The 26,000-nt window shown below is 43.1% G+C and overlaps 1 protein-coding gene across 9 annotated transcripts in view; it reads right to left on the bottom strand.

The window, feature by feature from the left end:
• Positions 1-8,555: 8,555 nt before the first annotated feature.
• Positions 8,556-26,000, bottom strand: part of ARMC2 (armadillo repeat containing 2) — a 126,533-nt gene continuing 109,088 nt past the window's right edge. For 3 of the 9 annotated variants that reach the window (XM_033234791.1, XM_033234797.1, XM_033234799.1), the window contains 5 exons: positions 21,054-21,176; positions 20,620-20,733; positions 18,450-18,582; positions 17,633-17,793; positions 8,556-9,182 (listed from right to left, as the gene is read on the bottom strand). In XM_033234791.1, the coding sequence (XP_033090682.1) occupies positions 9,025-9,182; positions 17,633-17,793; positions 18,450-18,582; positions 20,620-20,733; positions 21,054-21,176 (689 nt within the window). In that variant the 3' untranslated portion in view covers positions 8,556-9,024. Of the gene's footprint in view, positions 9,183-11,555; positions 11,639-17,632; positions 17,794-18,449; positions 18,583-20,619; positions 20,734-21,053; positions 21,177-26,000 lie in introns of those variants that run through there. The other 6 variants (XM_033234796.1, XM_033234795.1, XM_033234793.1 and 3 more) reach the window with 4 other exon arrangements.

The following is a 26,000-nucleotide window of genomic DNA, read 5'->3' as shown; positions in this document are numbered from 1 at the left end:
TATGTGGTATTGGTAAGAATGTAAAATGATAATCACCACTTAAACACGATGTAGGTTCCTCAAAAAATTAAAAATAGAATTCCCATATGACACAGCAATTCCACTTGCTGTGGACTGAATATTTGTGTTCCCCCAAAATTCACAGGTTGAAGCCCTACGGTCTTCAGGAAGTGATTCAGTCATTAAGGTGGAGCCCTCATGAGTGGCAGTAAACCCTTACAAGGAGAGACAGATGAGAGATGATCTCTCTCACCACCATATGAGGATAGAGCAAAAAGGCAGCCCTCTGCAAACCAGGAAGAGGGCCTTGACCACAAACTGAACTGGCCAGCACCTTGACTTTGGACTTCCTAGTTGTAAGAACTGTGAGGAATGAACTTTTGTTAAGTCACCCAAACTGTATTTTTTGTTATGTCAGCTTGAACGGAGACATCACTTCTGAGTATATACACAAAGGAACTGAAAACAAGATCTTAAAGAGAGATTTGCACACCTATATTCATGGCAACATTATTCACAATAGCCATGATATGGAGGCAACCCAAATGTTCACTGACAGATGAATGGATAAACAAAATGTGGTATATACATAGAATGGAATATTATTCAGTCTTGGAAAGAAAGCAGCAGGGCACAGGTGGCTCACACCTATAATCCCAGCACTTTGGGAGGCTGAGGCAGGTGGATCACTTGAGGCCCAGAGTTCAAGACCAGCCCTGGCCAACATGGTGAAACCCCATCTCCACTAAAAATACAAAAATTAACCAGGCATGGTGGTGCATGCCTGTAATCCCAGCTACTTGGAAGGTTGAGCAGGAGAATCACTTGAACCTGGGAAGCGGAGGTTGCAGTGAGCCAAGATCATGCCATTGCACTCCAGCCTGAGCAACAGAGACTGTTCTGAGACTCTGTCTCAGGGAAGAAAAAAAAAAAAAAAAAAGGAAGGAAATCCTATCACAGGCAACAACATGGATGAACCTTGATAATACTATGCTAAGCGAAATAAACCAGTCACATACATACACAAATATTGTATAATATATGAGATATCAAGTAGTCAAAGTCATAGAAACCGAAAGTATTAACAGAATGATGGTTGCCAGGAGCTGGTGGGGGTGAAAATGGGGGGTTGTTTGGTGCATACAGCTTTAGTGTACAAGATGAAAGAGTTCTAGAGATCTGTTGCAGAACAATGTGAATATACTTAAACTACTGAACTGTACACTTAAAATAGTTAAGATGGTAGATTTCATGTGTTTATTTAACCACAGGTTTTGTTTAAACAGATGGTTCCAAATGGTCCAGCTTGTATGTGGGCCTAAGGGGAGCAGTTAAGTATGGAAGAGAATAGGTATAATGGGATCCCACCATGAGTTACTATATTAGTCATAAATATGAAGGGGGCCGTTTAGGGAGGGGAGAGTTTGATTTTTTTTTCCTAAAAGTAGAATAAATAGCTTGCTATGGATGAAATACATTATATCTGTGAATGTTTTAGATAAATTAGCCCCTGTGACTTAAACTGATTTCATCTATTGGAGTGAATCTACCAGCATATACTTACATTATGGACTACAATAAGGTGAGTGTCCCTAGAGGATTTTGCTGAGCCACATTAAGTATGAGCCCCAGACTAGAACCATTCTTTGAAAGTCTATTTGTTCCTAGAAATGTAGGTTCTTTTTTTTTTTTTTTTTTTTAGACAATGTCTTGTGCTGTTGCCCAGGCTATAGTGCAGTGGCACAATCTTAGCTCACTGTAACCTCCACATTCCAGGTTCAAGAGATTTTCATGAAACAAAGTCACTGGGAAGTTTGAACTGGGCAGAGCCCACCGCAGCTCAGCAAAGCTGCTGTGGCCAGACTGCCTCTCTATATTCCTCGTCTCTGGGCAGGGCATCTCTGAAAAAAAGGCAGCAGCCCCAGTCAGGGACTAATAGATAAAACCCCCATCTCCCTGGGACAGAGCACCTGGGGTAAGGGGCGGCTGTGGGTGCAGCTTCAGCAGACTGCCTGCTGGCTCTGAAGAGAGCAGCAGATCTCCCAGCACAGTGTTCCAGCTCTGATAAGGGACAGACTGCCTCCTCAAGTGGGTCCCTGACCCCCCGTGTATCCTGACTGGGAGACACCTCCCAGTAGGAGCCAACAGACACTTCATACAGGAGAGCTCTGGCTGGCATCTGGCAGGTACCCCTCTGGAATAAAGCTTCCAGAAGAAGGAATAGATGGCAATCTTTGCTGTTCTACAGCCTCTGCTGGTGATACCCAGGCAAACAGGGTCTGGATGGACCTTCAGCAAACTCCAGCAGCACTGCAGCAGAGGGGCCTGACTGTTAGAAAGAAAGCTAACAAACAGGAAGGAATAGTATCAACATCAACAAAAAGGATGTCCACTCAGAGACCCCACCTGAATGTCACCAACATCAAAGACCAAAGGTAGATAAATCCACAAAGATGGGGAGAAACCAGCACAAAAAGACTGAAAATTCCAAAAACAAGAATGCCTCTTCTCCTCCAAAAGATCACAACTCCTTGCCAGCAAGGAACAAAACTGGACAGAGAATGAGTTTGACTAATTGACAGAAATAGGCTTCAGAAGGTGGGTAATAATAACATACTCTTCCGAGCTAAAGGAGCGTGTTCTAATCCAATGCAAGGAAACTAAGAACCTTGAAAAAAGGTTAGACGAATTGCTAACTAGAATAACCAGTTTATAAAAGAACATAAATGACCTGACGGAGCTGAAAAACACAGCACAAGAACTTCTGAAGCATACACAAGTATCAACAGCCAAATCTATCAAGCAGAAGAAAGGATACCAGTGATTGAGGATCAACTCAATGAAATAAAGCAAGAAAACAAGACTAGGGAAAAAAGAATGAAAAGAAATGAACAAAGCCTGCGAGAAGTATGGGACCATGTGAAAAGACGAAATCTATGTCGATTGGTGTACCTGAAAGTGACGGGGAGAATGGAACCAAGCTGGAAAATACTCTTCAGGATATCATCCAGGAGAACTTCCCCAATATAGTAAGGCAGGCCAACATTCAAATTCAGGAAATACAGAGAACGCCACAAAGATCCTCCTCAAGAAGAGCAACCCAAGACACATAATCGTCAGATTCACCAAGGTTGAAATGAAGGAAAAAATGTTAAGGGCAGCCAGAGAGAAAGGTCGGGTTACCCACAAAGGGAAGCCCATCAGACTAACAGTGGATCTCTTGACAGAAACTCTACAAGCCAGAAGAGAGTGGGGACCAATATTCAACATTCTTAAAGAATTTTCAACCCAGAATTTCATATCCAGCCAAACTTAGCTTCATAAGTGAATGAGAAATAAAATCCTTTACAGACAAACAAATGCTGAGAGATTTTGTCACCACCAGGCCTGCCTTACAAGAGCTCCTGAAGGAAGCACTAAACATGGAAAGGAACAACCAGTACCAGCCACTGCAAAAACATAGCAAATTGTAAAGACCATCGATGCTATGAAGAAACTGCAACAGGCAAAATAATCAGCTAGCATCATAATGACAGGATCAAATTCACATATAACAATATTAACCTTAAATGTAAACAGGCTAAATGTCCCAATTAAAAGATACAGACTGGCAAATTGGATAAAGAGTCAAGACCCATTGGTGTGCTGTATTCAAGAAACCCATCTCATGTGCAAAGACACACACAGGCTCAAAATAAAGGAATGGAAGAATAGTTACCAATCAAATGGAAAGCAAAAAAAAAAAAAAAAAAGCAGGGACTGCAATTCTACCCTCTCATAAAACAGACTTTAAACCAATACAGATCAAAAGAGACAAAGAAGGGCATTACATAATAAAAGGGATCAATGCAACAAAAAGAGCTAACTGTCCTAAATATATATGCACCAATACAGGAGCACCCAGATTCATAAAGCAAATTCTCAGAGACCTACAAAGAGACTTAGACTCCCACACAATAATAATCGGAGACTTTAACACCCCACTGTCAATATTAGAAAGATCAATGAGACAGAAACTTAACAAGGATATCCACCAGGACTTGAACTTAGCTCTGGACCAAGGGACCTAATAGACATCTACAGAACTCTCCACCCCAAATCAACAGAATATACATTCTTCTCAGCACCACATCGCACTTATTCCAAAACTGACCACATAATTGGAAGTAAAATACTCCTCAGCAGATGCAAAAGAACAGAAATCATATAAAACAGTCTCTCAGACCACAGTGAAATCAAATTAGAACTCAAGATTAAGAAACTCACTCAAAACTGCACAACTATATGGAAACTGAACAACCTGCTCCTGAATGACTACTGGGTACATAATGAAATGAAGGCAGAAATAAAGATGTTCTTTGAAACCAATGAGAACAAAGATACAACATACCAAAATCTCTGGGACATATTTAAAGCAGTGTGTAGAGGAAAATTTATAGCACTAAAGGTCCACAAGAGAAAACAGGAAAGATCTAAATTCAACACACTAACATCACAATTAAAGTAACTAGAGAAGCAAGAGCAAACAAATTCAAAAGCTAGCAGAAGACAAGAAATAACTAAGATCAGAGCAGAACTGAAAGTGATAGAGACACATAAAACTCTTCAAAAGATCAATGAATCCAGGACCTGGCTTTTTGAAAAGATCAACAAAATAGACCACTAGCGAGACTAATGAAGAAAAATTAGAAGAATCAAATAGACGCAATAAAAAATGGATAAACGGGATATCACCACCAATCCTACAGAAATACAGACTACCATCAGAGAATACTATAAACACCTCTATGCAAATAAACTAGAAAATCTAGAAGAGATGGATAAATTCCTGGACACATACACCCTCCCAAATCTAAACTAGGAAAAAGTTGAATCCCAGAATAGACCAATAACAAGTTCTGAAATTAAGGGAGCAATGAATAACCTACCAACTAAAAAAAGCCCAGGACCAGACGGATTCACAGCCTAATTCTACCAGAGGTACAAAGAGGAGCTGGTACCATTCCTTCTGAAACTATTCCAAACAATAGAAAAAGAGGGAATCCCCCCTAACTCATTTTATGAGGCCAGCATCATCCTGATACCAAAACCTGGCAGAGATACAAAGAAAAAAGAAAATTTCAGGCCAACATCCCTGATGAAAATCAATGGGAAAATCCTCAATAAAATACTGGCAAGCCAAATCCAGCAGCACATCAAAAAGCTTATCCACCATGATCGAGTTGGCTTCACCTCTGGGATGCAAGGCTGATTCAACAAACATAAATCGATAAACATAATCCATCACATAAACAGAACCAAAGACAAAAAACACACGATTATCTTAATAGATGAAGAAAAGGCCTTCGACAAAACTCAACAGCCCTTCATGCTAAAAACTCTCAATAAACTAGGTATTGATGGAATGTATCTCAAAATAATAAGAGCTATTTATGACAAACCCACAGCCAATATCATACTGAATGGGAAAAGCTGGAAGCATTCCCTTTGAAAACCGGCACAAGACAAGGATGCCCTCTCTCACCACTCCTATTCAACACAGTGTTGGAAGTTCTGGCCAGGGCAGTCAGGCAAGAGAAATAAATAAAGCATATTCAGTTAGGAAAAGAGGAAGTCAAATTGTCTCTGTTTGCAGATGACATGACTGTATATTTAGAAAACCCCATTGTCTCAGCCCAAAATCTTCTTAAGCTGATGAGCAATTTCAGCAAAGTCTCAAGATACAAAATCAATGTGCAAAAATCACAAGCATTCTTATAAACCAGTAACAGACAGAGAGTCAAATCGTGAGTGAACTCCCATTCACAATTGCTACAAAGGGAACAAAATACCTAGGAATACAACGTACAAGGGATGTGAAGGACCTCTTCAAGGAGAACTACAAACCACTGCTCAAGGAAGTAAGAGAGGACACAAATGAAAAAACATTCCATGCTCATGGATAGGAAGAATCAATATTGTGAAAATGGCCATACTGCCCAAAGTATTTTATAGATTCAATGCTATCCCCATCAAGCTACCACTGACTTTCTTCACAGAATTGGATAAAACTACTTTAAATTTCATTTGGAACCAAAAAAGAGCCCACATAGCCAAGACAATCCTAAGCAAAAAGAACAAAGCTGGAGGCATCACGCTACCTAACTTCAAACTATACTACAAGGCTACAGTAACAAAAAACAGCATGGTACCAAAACAGACATATGGACCAATGGAACAGAACAGAGGCCTCAGAAATAACACCACACATCTACAACCATCTGATCTTTGACAAACCTGACAAAAACAAGCAACGGGGAAAGGATTCCCTATTTAATAAATGGTGTTGGGAAAACTGGCTAGCCATAAGTAGAAAGCTGAAACTGGATCCCTTCCTTACACTTCATACAAAAATTAACTGAAGATAGATTAAAGACTTAAATGTAAGACCTAAAACCATAAAAACACTAGAAGAAAACCTAGGCAATAATACCATTCAGGACACTGGCATGGGCAAAGACTTCATGTCTAAGACACCAAAAGCAATGGCAACAAAAGCCAAAATTGACAAATGGGATCTAGTTAAAGAGCTTCTGCACAGCAAAAGAAACTATCATCAGAGTGAACAGGCAACCTACAGAATGGGAGGAAATTTTTGCAGTCTATCCATCTGACAAAGGGCTAATATCCAGAATCTACAAGGAACTTAAACAAATTTATAAGAAAAAAACAAACAACCCCATCAAAAAGTGGGCAAAGGATGTGAACAGACACTTCTCAAAAGAAGACATTTATGCAGCCAACAAACATGAAAAAAAGCTCATCATCACTGGTCATTAGAGAAATGCAAATCAAAACCACAATGAGATACCATCTCACACCAGTTAGAATGGCAATCATTAAAAAGTCAGGAAACAACAGATGCTGGAGAGGATGTGGAGAAATCGGAATGCTTTTACACTGTTGGTGGGAGTATAAATTAGTTCAACCATTGGGAAGACAGTGTGGCAATTCCTCAAGGGCCTAGAAACAGAAATACCATTTAACCCAGCAATCCCATTACTGGATATATGCCCAAAGGATTATAAATCATTCTACTATAAAGACACATGCACATGTATGTTTACTGCAGCACTGTTCACAATAGCAAAGACTTGGAATCAACCCAAATGCCCATCAATGATAGACTGGATAAAGAAAATGTGGCACATACACACCATGGAATACTATGCAGCCATAAAAAGGGATGAGTTCATCTCCTTTGCAGGGACATGGATGAATGTGGAAAACATCATTCTCAACAAATTAACATAGGAACAGAAAACCAAATAACACATGTTCTCACTCATAAGTGGGAGCTGAACAATAAGATCACATGGACACAGGGAGGGGAACATCACACACTGGGGCCCATCAGGGGGTGGGGAGCTAGGGGAGGGGTAGCATTAGAAGAAATACCTAATGTAGATGATAGGTTATGGGTGCAACAAACCACCATGGCCCATATATACCCATGTAACAAACCTGCACGTTCTGCACATGTACCCCAGAACTTAAATAATAAAAAAAAAAAAGAGAGAGAGAGATTATCATGCCTCAGCCTCCCAAGTAGCTGAGATTACAGGTATGTGCCATCATGCCTGGCTAATTTTTGTATTTTCAGTAGAGATGGGGTTTCACCATGTTGGCTGGACTGGTCTCGAACTCACAACCTCAGGTGATATGCCTGCCTCGGCCTCCCAGAGTGTTGGGATTACAAGTGTAAGCCACCATGCCCAGCTGGTTTATTCTAATAGGCTTCAAGAACCCATTCAGTCTGGGACGCCTGCTCTCATCCCATGAGTTTTGGTGTTTTGTAGGGTGAGAAATGAGCTGTTAATAAAATCCTTTCTCTAAGCAGAGTAGTAAATTACTTTTTGTTGTTGTTGAGATGAGGTCTCACTTTGTTGCCCAGGCTGGTCTTGAAATCCTAGCCTCATGGGATCCTCCCCTCTCAGCCTTCCAAAGTGCTGAATTACAGGTGTGAGTCAGCAAATTTATTTTTATTTCCAACTCATCTTCATTTGGCTAGTATAGGATAACAATAGTAATCTCAATCTTTTGTTTTTTAATCATTTATTCAAAGGCTGAAGTCATCCTACAAAGAATGGCAAGCTAAGAAAGTGCTTGGTGTTTTGAGCACCCACTCCACATCATACACTGGACTGGGCCATTTGCCCATTTAATGGTTTGTTCCAAATTACACTACAGTAAAATAGATATGATTCCCATTTTATAGCTGAAGCTCAAGAAATTAAGTTACTTGCTCCAAAGGTAGCAGGGGAGAGTGTGGATTCAGATTCAGGTCTACCATTCACCTAAGCCTGCATTCTTTCTAATACATTACATCACCTGTCAAACACGGAGAGTTACAATTAGAAGGACTGTCTTAGTCCAGTCATTTTATTTCAAATGAAAAGATAACTCTCATTTTAATCTATTTTACTTATTTAATAAAGAACAAATGGCCCAAAGCAGTTTTCTTTAAGTTTTTCTGCTTATTCCTTCTCTTAATATGAGGACCAAAAAGGTACTGGTACCAAATGAGAACCCTTATTATTTGACGTAGCAAGAATTAGTATAGATCCTATGTTGTAACATGTTCCACTCATGTTGACTACCCTTCTTTCTATATAATCTAACAGCCTTCATTGCACAGTTCATTTAACTTATGAACACTTTAATTCCAAAATTGCTAAATCAAGATTTTAAGACTAGAACTAAATTGTTTAATAGAGAATAGAAGAAAAAGTCATTTACTTAAAAATGCATATATTTTCATCTTACATTTCTCATAACAGGAAATATAACATGTATATACATTTTTCCATAATACCTAACAAGAAGAAATGCTTATTTTTAAAAAATACTTCAGCTCCTCACTAAAACCAGTTATTGAAAAACTTTCCACGTTTGTTAATGCTGAAAAAAATGTTCACATTTGTTACCAGTTCTTAAGAATGAGGGAGACGTGACTTCCTGTTTCTACTGTTCATCTGCATCATGTTAGAAAGAGGGAATGGGCAGGGGTTCTAGGAAGGTGTGATGTCTCTGAATTCGGTTGAGAAGCTGCTGTGCCACAGGTTTGAATTCTGTTTCCCAGTGGAGTTTGTGATAGTTTTTTAGGTCTGGATCAAAACTGCCATCCAGTGCTAGTTCTTCATCTGTATTAGAAAAATTTAAATTACAGCATTATTTAGAAATGTAATCCTATTGAATATCGTTTAATTTTGATGATATGAGTTAAACTCACCCTGGGTCACCCTTTAATACCAACGTAACACAAGATAGGATTTCAGAGAAGTTCTTTACTCTCTTCTGTTCTTTATGAATATTTTATTTTATTTTAATTTATTTTATTTTATTTGGAGAGGCAGGGTCTCCATGTATTGCCCAGGCTGGTCTCCAACTCCTGACCTCAAGCAATCCTCCCACTTTGACCTCCCCAAGTGCCAACGTGCTGGGATTACAGGTGTGAGCTACCTCGCCAAGCCCATTACTTTACAATTAGTATATTTTGGTATCTTAATTTAAATGGGCAATATTTTTTTCAAAAGAAATCTGGCCAGTGTGGTGGCTCATGCCTGTAATGCCAACGCATTGGGAGCCTGAGATAGGAGAATTGCTTGAGCCCAAGAGTTCAAGATTAGCCTGAGCAACACAGTGATAGCTCAGGAAAAAAAAAAAAATCAGAAGATTATCTGGGCATGGGGGCATGTGCCTGTGGTCCCAGCTACTCAAGAGGCTGAGGCCAGGAGGATTGCTTGAGCACGGGAGATTGAGGCTGCAGTGGGGCATGACTGTGCCACTGCCCTCCAGCCTAAGCAACACAGCAAGATCCTGTCTCAAAAAATAAAAAATCCGAGATTGAACTGAACCTTTATTTCAACTAATCCTTAGTTTTTTATATGTAAGTTTGTATCTAAAAGTTCAATCACAATTTCTCAGAATTACTTCCTTATGTGTACATAGAAAAGTTAATTACTTCAAAGGTTAGATACAAAAGGAATCAGGAAATCTTTTAGGAAAGTAGTTCAGCTAAATTTGACACTTTAAACTTTACTGAAACTCAGAACTTTGTTGGCTTCACAGCAGCAGGAAAGCAGTACTTTGAAAAGACAACCTTCCACCCCGCTACTCTCTCCATAACTGATAACTAGGAGGCCTTGGGAATCCTAAGGAATATTAGAATCCCAGGTGAGCCCATGGATAATGCAGAAAAGAACTTGTAAGAATAAAATGCAAAAGTACAACTTCGATTTCTCATCCAAGGGCATCCTGAATTCTGGGAACACCATATATTCAATCCAAGTAGGAAGATAAATGGCCACTGAGGTTGCTGTGCTCATTGCTACAGCAATTTTATGTGTTGATGTTGAGCCTCACACCCTGTGTGACAGACTTCAGAAAAGTGCACTGACCTGCCAGTCAGATTAGCTCTGCCACTTCCTACATCTGTGACATGAGGCCAACTTCTTAAATGGTAACCACTAAATCCTAAGACAACCACAGATGTTGTTACTTACATTGCCAACTTTTTTTTTTTTTTTTTTGGTGAGATGGAGTCGCGCTGTGTCACCCAGGCTGGAGTGCCGTGGTGCAATCTCGGCTCACTGTAACCTCTGAATCCCAGGTTCAAGCAATTCTTCTGCCTCAGCCTCTTGAGCAGCTAGGATTACAGGCATGTGCCACCACACCCGGCTAATTTTTGTCTTTTTAGTAGAGACAGAGTTTTACCATGTTGGCCCAGCTGGTCTCCAACTCCTGACCTCAAGTGATCCGCCCGCCTTGGCCTCCCAAAGTGCTGGGATTACAGGCTTGAGCCACTGCACCCAGCTGCCAACACTTTTTTATAGGGCCAATTAAAATCCTATTATAAAATGCTTCATGACTCTGTTGATACCAGATTTTCTATACTGAATATTTGTGTACATTCACTGTGTCCTTTGGCACTAGGGGTGTTAGTGTCACTACCCAAAATAAGATAAGGGAGTCTGGAATCCCAGTTTGTACCTTCCTCTCATCACAACCAAGTGGTCAACTATGCAGTTCTGAGATAAACTCCAGGCAGACACAAACACTTCGGCAAGGAGCTCCATAGAGACCCGGTAAGCAAACCTGGATCTCCCCACCCATGAGATAACTGGGCCCCGAGGGGAGGAGAATGCAGGCAGTGTTTGGTGCCTTCAAAGCTCTTCCTGTTTGGCTACTTCCAGACAAAAAGAGTCAGGTAGTCCCAGTGATTTCAGATTTCATTTCGTTTTTTTGAGACAGAGTCTACTCGGGAGTGCAATGGCGTGATCTCGGCTCATTGCAACCTCCATGTCCCAGATTCAAGTGATCCTTGTTTCTCAGCCTCCCAAGTAGCTGGGACTACAGGCATGTGCCACCAGGCCAGGCTAATTTTTTGTGTTTTTAGTAGAGGTGGGGTTTTGCCATGTTGCTCAGGCTGGTCTCGAACTTCTGACCTCAGGTGATCCACCCACCTTGGCCTCCCAAAGTGCTGGGATTACAGGTGTGAGCCACCGCGCCCAGCCAGTGATTTCAGATTTCTAGACCATCTTCCTACTCACTGTTTTCCAGATTTTCTGAACATTAAACTTTTGTTGAAAAGTGAATTCTGCAATATAAAAATAAAATTCTGTTGTATAGAAAATGAATTCTGTTATATAGAAAATAAATTATGGGCTGGGTACAGTGGTTCACGCCTATAATCCCATCACTTTGGGAGGCTGAGGCAGGTGGATCACCTGAGGTCAGGAGTTCGAGATCAGCCTCGCCAACATGATGAAACCCCATCTCTACTAAAAATACAAAAAATTAGCCAGGCATGGTGCTGGGCACCTGTAGTCCCGGCTACTTGGAAGGCTGAGGCAGGAGAATCACTTGAATCTAGGAGGTGGAGGTTGCAGTGAGCCATGGTCATGCCACTGCACTCCAGCCTAGGCAACAGAGAGAGACTCTGTCTCGAAAAAATAATAATAATAAAAAAAGAAGGAAAGAAAGAAAATGAATTCTGTTGTAGAAGTCCTTCTTTCCCAAGCTGCTGGCGGCTGAGCAGTATGGCCTGGGCGTGTCATAGTCCCTTCTTCCTCCCAGGGCTTTGGTTGGATTTAGTGGTTTTAGCAAAATCTCTGTTGGGTGTGTGGCTTTTTAAAATCTAATGTCAAGACCATGTTACTTGTCTTGAGGTCCAGCCTATAGTTAATCTACCCACAAACCATATTAATTCTAAATTGGGTTAGACAAGATAACAAGAATAGCCAAACAGCTACAGGTAAGAGAAATGAGGTCTAAAGTTTCAAAGTAAATACAGTGACATACATTAAAAGTGCCATATCACATGGGGTATTAAATTTTGGAACTTGTACTGCAAAGAGTAGCAGAGGCTGATTGAGTAAAAATTTAGATCTATGATTCAATGTTTTTTTTTAGGAGACAGAGTCTCATTCTGTCACCCAGGCTGGAATGCAGTGGTGCAATCATAGCTCACTGTAGCCTAGAATTCCTGGGCTCAAGTGATCCTCCCACCTCAGTTGAGTGGCCAAGACTACAAACACAAACATCCAGCTAATTTTTTTACTTTTAGTCGAGATGGGGTCTTACTACGTCGCCCAAGCTGGTCTCAAACTCCTAGCCCCAAGTGATTCTCCCACCTCGGCCTCCCAAAGTGCTGGGATTACAGGCACGAGCCATTGTACTCAGTCTTTAATTCTTTTTAAGATTTGAATCATCATAAGTTAGAAACTATGCTTCATAGTAAGTATTTTGCATCATGACTCTGTATACATATACCTACTTATATACAAATAAATGTTTCAAGTACAATATTTGTCCTTACTACATGTAATATATTGTGATATTTTCTTTCTTTGTAATTCATTTTTTTTTTTTTTTTTTTTTTTTTTGAGACGGAGTCTCGCTCTGTCGCCCAGGCTAGAGTGCTGTGGCCGGATCTCAGCTCACTGCAAGCTCGCCTCCCGGGTTCACGCCATTCTCCTGCCTCAGCCTCCCGAGTAGCTGGGACTACAGGCGCCCGCCACCTCGCCCGGCTAATTTTTATATTTTTTAGTAGAGACGGGGTTTCACCGTGTTAGCCAGGATGGTCTCGATCTCCTGACCTCGTGATCCGCCCGTCTCGGCCTCCCAAAGTGCTGGGATTACAGGCTTGAGCCACCGCGCCCGGCCTGTTAATTCATTTTTTAAAGATGCTGGTCACAACCAACTAAATTGATTTCCTAACCTGCAGTGTGAAAAGTGCTTATTTAGATAACCAATCATTCTTAAGCTTTCTTTAGGCACAGCATGCTTCCAAATACTAAAATTTGGGGCAAAGTATTAGAAAGGATTAAAAGACCTTACAATAATCAATTGACCATTACAACACAATCATCATTAGAAGTTTTTGTCCTGTAGCATCTATAAAAGCTTTCTTTACTCACTACAATATTTCCTAGCGCTATAGCTGTTCAGCAGCAGGTGGCTGTTTAAGGATTTATCATTGCCCTGACCATTCTCTTATAAGGTAAAGTTGTCGAATGTTCTCAAAGCACCTGATAGCTCTTCAGCATAGGTTGACATGATCCTGCAACTTGAACATGGGGCCCCACTCTACCCTTGTCACAAAACCTAAGTGCCCACTGCCACATAACTTATGATGAACATACAACAGCCTAGTGTACTTCCCATTTGCAACAATAAACTGCACACATGGTGATCAGGTGCCAGCTCCCCGCAGAGGGGCTCATGGTAGACTGAAGTGCTCAGTACACCACTAAGAACTTCAGCATCAACACACTGCTTATGAGCTCATAAGACATGACTGGAATATAGTGGGAAGTTTCAGACCACGTTCTTTTAAAGCCACTTTCCAGAAAGACTGTCAACATTCCAACGATGTTGATACATTACTTCTCCCTTTTTTCTAGTCACTTGGCAAGAAAAAGTTAGGTAACTTACATTACTATAGAAATTGCCATACCAGTATTTCCAAAAACAGTGCTCATACTTCAACATGGGCCTCGGTAATTTAATAGCTCATCCTGTTTCCAAAATGACCTGTTTTTTGTTTTTTGTTGTTGTTTTGTTTTGTTTTTTAGCTATCTTTGTAAAAGAACTGAAATGCAAATATACTCTCACCCACATGCCCATTTCACTTGCAGCAGTCCCACTGCCCAGACACAGCCACGACCCTGTCAGAAGTCAGGCTCTGAGTGCCCACTGCCGAGAGAAAAGCACAGCCTAGCACCCAGCCCACGAGGCCCAGTCCCCATGGTTCGTGAAAAGGAGCTCTCGATCATGTGAGAAACCTGGGATGCATTGCACAGTGACTTGGCTCCCTGAGTGAGCTGTGTTTATTTGCTGTTATCCATGCCACAGTCTCCCAGCAAGGGTGGGGAGGAGTAAGGGTGTTCTAGGTAACACAGGGCTGGTTGGTTGTTCTCGGATGGAAAGTCCTGCCTTTGCTACAGTATGACTTCAGGCAAGCCACTTAACTGTCCTAAAACCTACTTTCCTTATCTGTCACCTAGCTGATGGCCTCAGAGAGATCTTTCAAAAATAGAATAAACGTGCTTTTAAAGGGATATAGCACTATTGAAACAAGGTACCACCATTGGTAGCCAATCCACATGCTGCTATCAAGTACCTTCTTTGTATGAGGCAATATCGTTTCCCTAAGGTGGTTCAGTTGGAAAGGGGAAATAAAACTCACAAAATAATAATACAGGATAATTACAGGACAAGTTACACAATTCATGATTGATTGCTATATAAGAAGTCTAGATGTCCTATGACTAGACTACGACTGTGGGCTTGAGAAGCTATGTGGGAAGGGCCTGCACCTGGATAGGCAGATTGGGATGGGCAGCTACGAAATGAAAGAGAACATGTGCAAAGGCACAGAGGCGGGAGAAGCACGACCAGAAGCCCAATTTGGCTATGGAAAAGTTGGGAATGGACCACAGTCAGCCCTTCGCATCCACAGGCCACACGTCCACAGGCTCAACCAACCACAGATAGAGAATATTTGAAACAACAACAATAAAAAGAATACAAATAAAAATCACAGCACGACAACCATTTACATAGCGTTCACATTGTAGGTATTATAAGTAGTCTAGAGATGGTTTAACATGTGCAGGAAGATGTGTGTAGGTGAAATGCCGATTCTATGCCATTTTATATCAGACACTTGGGCATCTGTGTTGGTATCCGAGGGAGGCCCTGAAACCAATCCCCCCAGATACCAAGAGGTGACTGTAACAGGCAGCAGGGCCCACTGAAATGAAGTGCCTTCCAGGTACACTGCCCCTGCTGAGAAGCCAGCCATGCCCACACCTCCTTCTGATCCATCTTTGTGCCACACGGCCCCACAGTCCCACCATCCTTGTTATTTATGGCTGATTGCCGCAGACTTGGGTAACAAAGGAAACCACACATAGCCTGTCACCGGGTAGCTGCTGCCTACGCAGGAAAGCCCTGGGCCACAGGACAGTGACTCACTGAGCCAATCGTATCTTCTCCCTGAGTGGGTGACATAGGAAAGTGCCCTGGCAACAGACACACACAGGCAGGGCAGCAAGTGGAAGCCTGGAGGTAGCTGAAGCCATGATCTAGAAGGAGCCTAGAGGGAGTAAGTGGGGAGAAAATTCTTTCCCTAACAGCGGACACAACACAGCTGCGTCTCCAGAATGGTGGAGCCCAGTGGGCAGAGCTCATGACGCCAGCAGCTGACGGGTCACCTGGGACTCCCGGCTCCTGACTGGCTCTCTGGGAGGCTTTGAGCAGTGTCTTGTTTCCTGGCTTCTTTCTTGTCTGTACACTCTTCCCTTAAGCTCCTTTGCTAACGAGAGCTAGGGCTCTCAATCCTAGCTATTATCAGACTCACCTGTGGAACTCTGAACACAGATTCTCAGCCTCATCTCAGAGCTTCTGAATCAGAATTCCTAGGGCTGGGGCCAGGAAGATGTTTCCGGTTTTTTGGGGGGTTTTAACTCCACAGCTGATTTCAATGCTCTACCACCATCGAGAACTGAATTAAGGCAACCTGAACATGCACTTCTGCTTCCTACAACCTGAGACAGTTTAATGCTCATGGAGCCAACTGTGAAGCTCAATGATTAAAAGAAGACGCTCAATTTTTTTCCTTATTGTGTTTTAAAACACATATTCAAAATTATATTTACCTGGAAAAACCAAATTTCACATCGACCTAGCACACCCGATTCTTTCAAACAACTCCTGAGTTCCAGTTCCTGTTTAGTAGCATAGTGTTACAACACTTAAGAGTTTCCAGAGCACGTCAGCCACCTTCTGAGGACTTGCTATGTGGCAGGCACTGTGTTAGGCTCTTTGTACACATCTGCTCATTTATCACCCTGCAAGCTGGACATTAATTATCCTCATCTTGGAGATGATGAAATATCATTTCGGAGCGGCTGAGAATCTATGTTTTTAAAACTTCCACAAGTGAGTCTGCTATGCAGCTAGGATTGGGAGCCTCTGCTCTGATTGGTGAAGGAGTGTAAAGGAAAGGTGTCAAGCTTTCTCAGGTTGAGGAGAAGTTGAACTCAAACTTTAAAAACTCAGCACCTATGGCTTCTGAGTGACCTTGAGCCTTTCCACATGGCCTCCCAGATCCAGTATGGTGGCTGGGCAGTGATGGGTACATCTCCTCTATTTGGGAAAAAGGATTATTAAAAACACTCATTTACTGACCCAAATCACTGTTTTTAGAATTAACCCAGGATGAAAAAAATTATTCTAAAATTATAAAAAATTTTTAAATGTAAAAAATGGTCCTGGCCAGGCAAGGTGGTTCCCACCAGTAATCCCAGCACTTCGGGAGGCTGAGGTGGGAGCATCACTTGAGCCCAGGAGTTTGACACCAGCCTGGGTAACATAGTAAGACCTCATCTCTACAAAAAAAATTTTATTTTAATTATCTGCGCATGGTGGTGTGTGTCTGTAGTCCCAGCTACTTGAGAGGCAGAGGCAGGAGGATCACTTGAGCCCAGGAGTTTAGGGCTGCAGAAAGCAGTGATCGCACCACTGCATTCCATCCTGGGTGACAGAGCAACAAGAAAAGAAAGAAACAATCTTCTTTCCTTTGATTTGTATCAGTGATTTCCTTCCTTTCAAGGATATAAACCCCATTGTAATGCCAAATAGTTTCACAGGCCCTCACCCACATGACAATGTAGCTAATTAAAATGTACAGCTTCATTTAAAAGCATGACTTAATTGAGTAGCTTTTAGCCATTTTTAGCCCTATTTTCTCAATTACAACAGTGTCTATATGCTTTTGAACAAGAGAAATACATTTATGCTGAGGTCTTATATTTATGCACTTTAGAGAAAATGAAAAAAAAAAAAAAGCCACAGAAGAAATCATGATTGTATCTAATGAGTTGAAAGTCCTTCTGTCCCCATCGTAAATAGCATTCAGCCTCTTCAGATAGTTCCAAATTATAATAATCTTTAACATACTCTTGTTGCTTATAGAAGTATAGTCACCCAAATGCATACTAATATTTATCTGAACAGGTCACACAAAAAAAACTATCTCACACTCTGATAAAACTCACAGACTCATCATAGTCAAGAGCCTTACCTAAAAATGATGAGAGCAGGAGTAAGAGTGTGTTGGTGTCTTCATTTCCAAAACATGACGAAGCATTAGTGATGTTTTCACTGAAGTTCCATAGAGTTTTACAAACCAAGCAGGCCAGCTGCCAATCAGTAGGACCAAAATCTCTTAAACAATCCACTAACCTAGTAAAGTTCAAATTGAGAAGTTATTAGGTCAGAATCTGTCTTTAATATTGTTAGTATGATTATCCTTCTGTGATACGTAAGTATAATCCAGAGATCACTTAAAATAATTCCTTATCTATAAAATTAAGTGGTTACAAAGTAGCAATAATCTACTTCTGCACCTTTTTTTTTTTTTTTTTTTTGAGACAGTCTCACTCTGTTGCCCAGGCTGAAGTGCAGTGGCACGATCTCGGCTCACTGCAACCTCCACTTACTGCAACCTCCGCCTCCCTGATTCAAGCAATTCTCGTGCCTCAGCCTCCCAAGTAGCTGGGATTACAGGCATGTGCTACCATGCCCGGCTAATTTTTGTCTTTTTAGTAGAGACGGGATTTCACCATGTTGGCCAGGCTGCTCTCGAACTCCCGGCCGCAAGTGATTCGCCCACCTCGGCCTCCCAAAATGCTGGGATTACAGGCGTGAGCCACCACGCCCGTCCTATTTCTACACCATTTTAAGTATCCAGTGGAATCTAAACTCCCTCTTCAGCCTCAGCTTAGGGGCTTCCCAATGTTGAAATCCCTTTGCCCCACAGGAATGATGAGAGGACCCAAGCTCCCGAGAACACGATGTCCTTCAAATCCCAAGTCAGTACCCTACACCTGGAAACTTACTTCTTAATGCCACCTCCTTCTTTCAGGATGACACGCTTGTCTTTATCCACAGTGAGATTGAGGAGAACACCACAGGCAGAAAAGCAGATATCCTGATGCTGAGCATCCAGCAGCGCCATCATGAACCTGTGGACTACGAGGGAAGAGTGTAAATGCAGCCCAGTAAAAGCCCAGGGTTCCCAGCTGTCTCTTGTTTTACAGATGGTACAGGGGAAATGGGGAGTGGTTTGCAAACTCAGAATCCCTGTTAAGGGACTTAACTCATTCTTCCTAAGGCTTTATCCATCACCCGGCAGTGGGTTCCCCAATACCCACCACTCCCAGAGCCGGCTCCCCCAGTCCCCAGATACTGCAACACCTGACCCAGGCAGCAGCTGCTTCTCCACAGCAGTGAAAGAGTCCCTGCTGGTGGACACGAGGGAGCACAGGTGACACTCATCTAACTGCCAGTTGTTCTCAAGGGTTTTCCTGAACCTCCAGCAGCAACTGTCTTTAAATACACAGTCCTGGAGCGGGGAGCTGGCTCCTGGTGGGATCATTCCTGAAGTCTCCCAGGGCCATGTGTAAGACTCAGACTGCTGAAAACCAACCTGTGGCAAGGCAGGCCTTCCAGTGTAGAGACATCTCAGGGCAGCACAGGCTCCCACCTCCGGGGAATCATTTTCCCTTACTCCTAGGAAATGCAACTGGGAACCAATTGTCCTGTTTACTCATCCCTCAGCAGATGCTGAGCAAAGCGTTGGGGAAGAGTGAGTAAAGTGTGCATTCTGCCTCCTCCCACGGTGCATGCACCTGAGAGGGGGTGCCCTCTTCTAGCCCCGGCCCTGTCGACTGGGTTGGGCAGTGAGCTTGGCAGAGGCGACATCACATACATATGTGCTCTTAAGAAGCTAAAGACTACCCAGCAAAATGTGCAGTTATCTGTAGGTAGTGGGAGATGGGCATGGTTTGCTGCTGCTGCTTTTTATATCTGTATTATTGAAATTTTCCATTACGAACATGGAAGTTATGTTTTTAAAATTATTATTGTTACATGAAATATTTGAGACATACAAAGAGTCAAAGTATACTAATATTTGAGACATGCAAAAATATTTGAGACATACAAAGGGTATAAACATGTGGGTACTTGCCACTCAGTTTAAGAAATAAAACATTACATTCCAAACAACATGCACATAATAAATATAAACAATTCTTATTTGTTGATAATAAATAATATTATAGGTCTAATGATAATCTTTGGACATCCCTTTCCTTCCAAAGGTGAATGCTGTCCTTTTTTAATTTTTAATTTTTATCTTTTAGAGGTAGGTTCTCACTCTGTCTCCCAGCCTGGAGGGCAGTAGCACGATCATGGCTCACTGCAGCCTCAAACTTCTGGGCTCAACTGATCCTCCTGCCTCAGCCTCCCAAGTAGCTGGGACTACAGGCATGTGCCACCACGTCTGGCTAATTTTTAATTTTTGCAGAGACAGTGTCTCACTATGTTACCCAGGTTTATCTCAAACTCGTGCCCTCGAGCAATCCTCCCACCTTAGCCTCCCAAGGTGCTGGTATTATAGGGTTGAACCACTGGACCCAGCCTGAACTCTGTCTTAAATTGGAGTTTACTATTTCCAATTACTATTTATACTGTATAGCATCACTACATGAATACCTATGCAGAAGCAATACCCAAGATAGTTTTGTATGTTTTAAAACTTATATTCATGGCATTCCTCTGTATATATCCTCCTATTGCTTTTGAATGCTAGAGAACATTTTATTGCGTGAATATACCATAATGAATTTGTCCTCTTGTCTGTTGAGGGACATTTAGGTTGTTTCTACTTTTTGCTATTCTAAGCAAAATGTAATAGACATTCTAGTACATAAAAGAGAATGTCTTCTTGAGAATATGCCCCCAGACAGAAGTGATGACTCAAGATTCACTGTTTCTGTTAGACATTCACACACCCCATCTTGGAGCACAGAAGGCCATTCACAAGGGAGAGAGGAATACTGCCTAGGTCCATCTTGGCATCCTGAGCCAGGAGCCTTAAACAAGGAGCTCTACAAATCTCAAAGCAGAAACAAGTATAACACTGTAATGACTCAAGCTCCAAAACCACTCCGCTGATTATTGGCAAGAAGTGAATGTTTATGAATTCTAGTGTCATTAACTCACCATTGTTCTGCATAATGAAATTGCAGACATCACGGTCCTGGGAGAGATTTCCGAAAACACGTACAGCCTCCAGGATTCCATCCATGTTGTTACTGACAAGAAGCTTTAAGAGCACTGGATTTGGTGACCAGAGAAATTAAATCAGTGAATTTAAGTTTTAACTTAAAGGTTAATGGAAATCAACATCATACTAAATACTGATAATTTTAAAATAATAAAATACAAACTGTAAGGGACTTTAGCAAGAACTAAGAAACTAATTTTTTCCATTTCTAGTTTCCCTATATTCTAATTTCTTAGAATCATCAGGTTCTAAGTAAGACATTTTTGTACCAGAAGGCAGAAGATAGTAATGTCTCCAGCTCTGTGTTTAGTTAATAAAATCGAAACCTCAAATGAGCACTCATTTATCCAAATCCAACTCTGAACCTTACATTCAGCAATATGTAGCTTTTTGTCTTGAATTATGGAATTCTTCACTTGGTAGTAAGATAAATTGTTGATTGTCGCTGTAGCATTGATCACCAGCTCCTCACAATCATCAAGTGACTTGTATTCTGAAATGAAGTGAGGATAAGGGAGTCAAAGACCCATTGCAGGAGTAGACCCAAGCACACTGTAACTACAGCAACAGCAGGGCCAGGAGCAGGCTGCTGTCATGCCACGGTCCCTACAAAGGCCTTGGAGAGGCAGCTTTACCACTTGATTTCCCCCAACTCCTCCTGCACGGAAATGCCCCAAATACAAGGACCAGCTCCTGGCCAGAGCAGAGAGGATACTGTCAACTCAATCCTTGCAGCCAGGAGGTTTGGAAAAGCCCGGCTGATCTGGACTCTGTGTCTGAAGTAAAGCAAAGGGGCCAACATGGCAGTGAGCGGAGCCATCTCTATTCCCGCCTGTTTTCTGGGTTTTCGGGCTCTCCCAGGGGCTCCTCCCTGGAGTCTTTGCCCTACTTCCCACACCGCCTCCTAACGGAATGGCCCTGAGGTCATGATCTGTCAGTGACTATGAACTCTAGAAGACACCTCTGGCCTCCTCTACCAACCCCCTAATTCATCTCTCAGCACTTGCTGGCTTCCCTTCTTCCACTTTTGCCTCCCTAAATCTATTCTCAACACAGTTATCCTTTAAAAGCAAGTCAGTTAATGCCACCCACCTCATAACCCATGAATAGTCCACATTGTCTGGTCCACAAGACCTACCTGGCAGCTCCAGGCCTTACCTCTCTGGCCTCATTTGCTCCTCCTACTCCCAGACCCCCAGGGTCAACCACAGCAGCCTCCTGGCCCCTTGGAATATGCCAGCATGCCCCTGCCTGAGAACCCGTGCATTGCTGAACTTTCTTCTGGAACATACTCTCCTCCCAGTTAGCCACTTGGCTCACTCCTTACGTCCTCCCAGCAGTCACTTAGAGGCCGCCTTGTTGGACATACTTTCCGTAACCTCCCTATTTAAAATAGCACCTGTTCTCTTTTCTCTTACCCTGCTTTAATTTTCTCCATAGCACATATGACCACCTGATGTTATATACGTGTTTAATGTTTGTCTTTCAGCCCTAAAATGTCACCTCCCTGAGGCCTAGGGATGTGTCTGTTTTATTCATGGCTGCATTCCCAGCTTCTAGAACAGTGCCTGGCACATAGTGAGTGCTGGATGCAAGAATAATTGATCCTCTAGCTTAGCACATAAGGCCCTTAGTGGTTTTTGTCTCTGCCTCCCACTCAGTCTCCAGACTCATCTGTTGACGTTTCTGGCCACAGTGTGGGGAGGAGCAGAGGCAGGGCTGCAGCTGGGAGTGGTCCCAATGACCTCAACATAGCATGGACATGGGCAATGGCAGAGATGTGGCAGAGTAGAGACTGTGCTTGGCAGAGACTGGATGGGGTGTGAGGGAGAGGAATCACCTGGGTGCACATAACTGGGTAGATGCCTGAATTAAGGGCACTGGAAGAGGGCCAAGTTCAGGGACAGGTCATGAGTTCAGCTTCAGATCTGCTGAGGGGCTTCTGAAGCACCCGCAGGACAGGAGGGGTAGGCAGCTGGATATAAGACTCAGGCAATCAGACTGGCCTGAGCAACACTGCGAAATCCTGTCTTTACAAAAAATACAAAAAATTAGCCGGGCGTGGTGGCACGCGCTTGTAATCCCAGCACTTTGGGAGGCCAAGGTGGGCGGATCACTTGAGGTCAGGAGTATGAGACCAGCCTGGCCAACATGGTGAAACCTCACCTCCACTAAAAAAACAATTAGCCCAGTGTGATGGCGCAAGCCTGTAATCCCAGGTACTTGGGAGGCTGAGGCAGAAGAATTGCTTGAACCTGGGAGGCAGAGGTTGCAGTGAGCCAAGATTGCACCCCTGCACTGCAGCCTGAGTGACAGAGGGAGACCCCATCTCCTGTATGAAACCGAAGTTTTTCCTCGGGGAGCAAGCAGGGCGGCTATGAGCTGAGGAGGAGGACTGTGCTTATTCTTAAATTCTCTGACTTAAGTACCACCCCCTTTGGCCATCTTTCCCTGTTCATTAAAGAGAACAGCCTTTTTATAAATTACAATGTTGAAAGGAAAGCTCAGTCATTTGTAGGCTGCAGAAGACATAGACTGTTCCTTCCGCCAGTGGCCCCTCCCGCTGGAGCAGCCAGCATAGGCCCAGTACCTGGTAGACACTTAATGGATACTTGGAAAAAGAATAAATAAAGACCTGACTTCCTGTGTTTTAGTTTAAGTATATAAAAAGGGAATAAGGAACTGAATTGTTTTGGTTATCAATATGGATTCTACTGTGAGGCAATATTCTAGTTATGGTAAAAGAAGGGACACAAGACCTCCAAAATTCTTCCCTCTTGCTTTGGCCATGACTCTGAAGCCAGAACCCTGTGCTTCCACTCACTGGCCATGTGACCTTACTTACGTTATTTAACCTCCCTGGGCCTCAGTTTCCTTGACTGTAAAGTGAGCATGATCATTGCACCTACATTATAGAGTTGTTACAAAGTTTAAATGCATTCGAGGGTTTAAATGAATGCATGGCACATAGTGGGTGCTAAGTAGGTGCTTATTAAATGAACAGGTGGGCCATCCAGAATGACAGCTCATGGGGAGTGGCTCAGGTGAATATCTAACTCTTGGGCAAAGGGTCTACAGCCCTGGTTTCCTCCAGCCCCAGACTGATGACACTAGGTCTTGGGCAGTGTTTGGGGATCTGTTTTATTTCTGTTGCCTTGGTAGGAGAATTCGTTAGCTTGTCCAGAAAATGCAGGGTAGCTCTTATGTGTCTAACCTCCCAAAGGACCACACATTTGAGAAGCAGGAATGGTGTCTGGTACCTGGAACTAGAGGGTAGGTCCTCACAGCTGCTAAGCATTTATCATGAACAGCACCAGGCACTTTACATGCATGTAACCCCCAGAAGTCAGCTACTAATAAGTTTTACATGCACTTACAAGAATTCACACCCACAATAATTAATTCTCGAAAGGTGCATCTGTCTCAGTTACCTTGGCCTGTCATAATAAAATACCATAAACTGGGTGGCTTGAGCCAACAGAAATTTATTTTCTCACAGTTACGGAGGCTGGAAGTCCAAGATCAGGGAGACTGCGTGGTCAGGCTCTGTCTCTTCTTATAAGGGACCTAACTCCAGCATGAGGGCCCCACATCATGGACTTAGCTAAACCTAATTATCTCCCAAAGGCCCCATCTCCAAATACCATCACATGGGGGTTAGGACTTCAAAGATAAATTTAGGGGTCAGATGAGGACACTGAGGTTTAGAGAAGTTCAATACCTCGCCTGACTTCATAGAGCACACATCTGAATCCAGGTCTATTTGACCCTGCTATCCTACTCTTTCCACAGAACCCTGCTGAAGTCAAAGACTCAGTGTTGCTGAGTTCGCATTGAAGCTAGTTGGGGCAATAGACTGCTTCTAAAAAAGCATGACAGAACCATCCTACCCTCTATAATTGACTCACAGATACAAGAAAATCTGGAATTTGGACTTGCCACTAAGTCAGCAAATCTGAGTCTGGTGGCATACTGAGAGGGTCAGTTCTTACTAGAAAACATTATTGATTTTTAAAAGACCCTCCGCAATGAGGCTGACCTCTCTAGGCAAGTCCTGGGGTACAAGCAACTCCCTGTGAAGGGTGCAGGGCTAGAGGGAGGTAGGAAGAAAAAAACCCAAGGGATGCCCTTCCCACGTGACTGGGCAAGGGGGCCATGCCACAAGAGCCATCAGGCTGGGGGGAGTGCTCAGCTCTGAGGGTAAACAGGACAGCAGCAACTCTGACTTCAGTTGGCACAACCAAGCCCTGGGCAGGCCCTTTCAATAGTCACAGTCACAGCCCAGCACTGGCCCTGCATTGCTCTAAGCTGCCAGGCCTGTCAGAGGGGGCAGGAGGCCTTTTCTGGAATGTGATCACCACTCCACACTGATGCAGATAAAACAGGTAGGAAATCCCCAGAGACCAGTGTAGAAAGGGCTTAGCAGGGCTCAGAAACTCATCCAGGAGCCGAGTCATGTAGGGGGAGGTAGAAGGGGGGACCCCGTCAGGGGTGACTTTGCCCTTCTATAAACTTTTATTTGGAGATAAAATCTTTCAGAAGAGAATAGAGAAGGGATCACCTGCTTGTCCAAACAACTGCCTAAGGCATAGTAGGCAAGAGGCCTGACCCATCACGGGAGAGCAGGGTTTCTTCACTTCTGCTCAACCTCATATGGTACCAAATGTTTACAGAGACTAAAACATTTCTCACAGGGAGGCCCTTGACCACCTGTATCAGGAGCAGCCAGGGAGCTTTAGAGAGAGTCTCACTCTGTCGTCCATGCTGGAGTGCAGCGGTATGATCTTGGCTCACTACAACCTCCACCTCGTAGGTTCAAAAGATCTTCCTGCCTCAGCCTCCTGAGTAGCTAGGACTATAGGGGCGTGCCACCACGCCTGGCTAATTTTTGTATTTTTAGTAGAGATGGGGTTTTGCCATGTTGGCCAGGCTGGTCTTGAACTCCTGGCCTCAAGTGATCCACTCGCCTCGGCTTCCCAAAGTGCTAGGATTACAGGCATGAGCCACCACTACCAGCCTTTTCTTTTTTTTAGACGGAGTTCTTGCACTGTCACCTGGGCTGGAGTGCAGTGGCACGATCTCAGCTCATTGCAATCTCTGCCCCCCAGGTTCAAGCGATTCTCCTTGCCTCAGTCTCCCAAGCAGCTGGGATTACAGGCACCTGCCACCACGCCTGGTTAATTTTTTTGTATTTTTAGTAGAGACAGGGTTTCATTATGTTGGCGAGGCTGATCTCGAACTCCTGACCTCATGATAACACCTGCCTTGGCCTCCCAAAGTGCTGGGATGACAGGTGTGAGCCACCGTGCCTGGACCT

Source organism: Trachypithecus francoisi, unplaced genomic scaffold (genome assembly GCF_009764315.1).
Source record: "Trachypithecus francoisi isolate TF-2019V2 unplaced genomic scaffold, Tfra_2.0 Lachesis_group15, whole genome shotgun sequence".
Taxonomy (NCBI): domain Eukaryota; kingdom Metazoa; phylum Chordata; class Mammalia; order Primates; family Cercopithecidae; genus Trachypithecus; species Trachypithecus francoisi.
The sequence above is the reverse complement of the archived record's forward strand: the minus strand, read 5'-3'. Positions and strand labels throughout refer to the sequence as shown.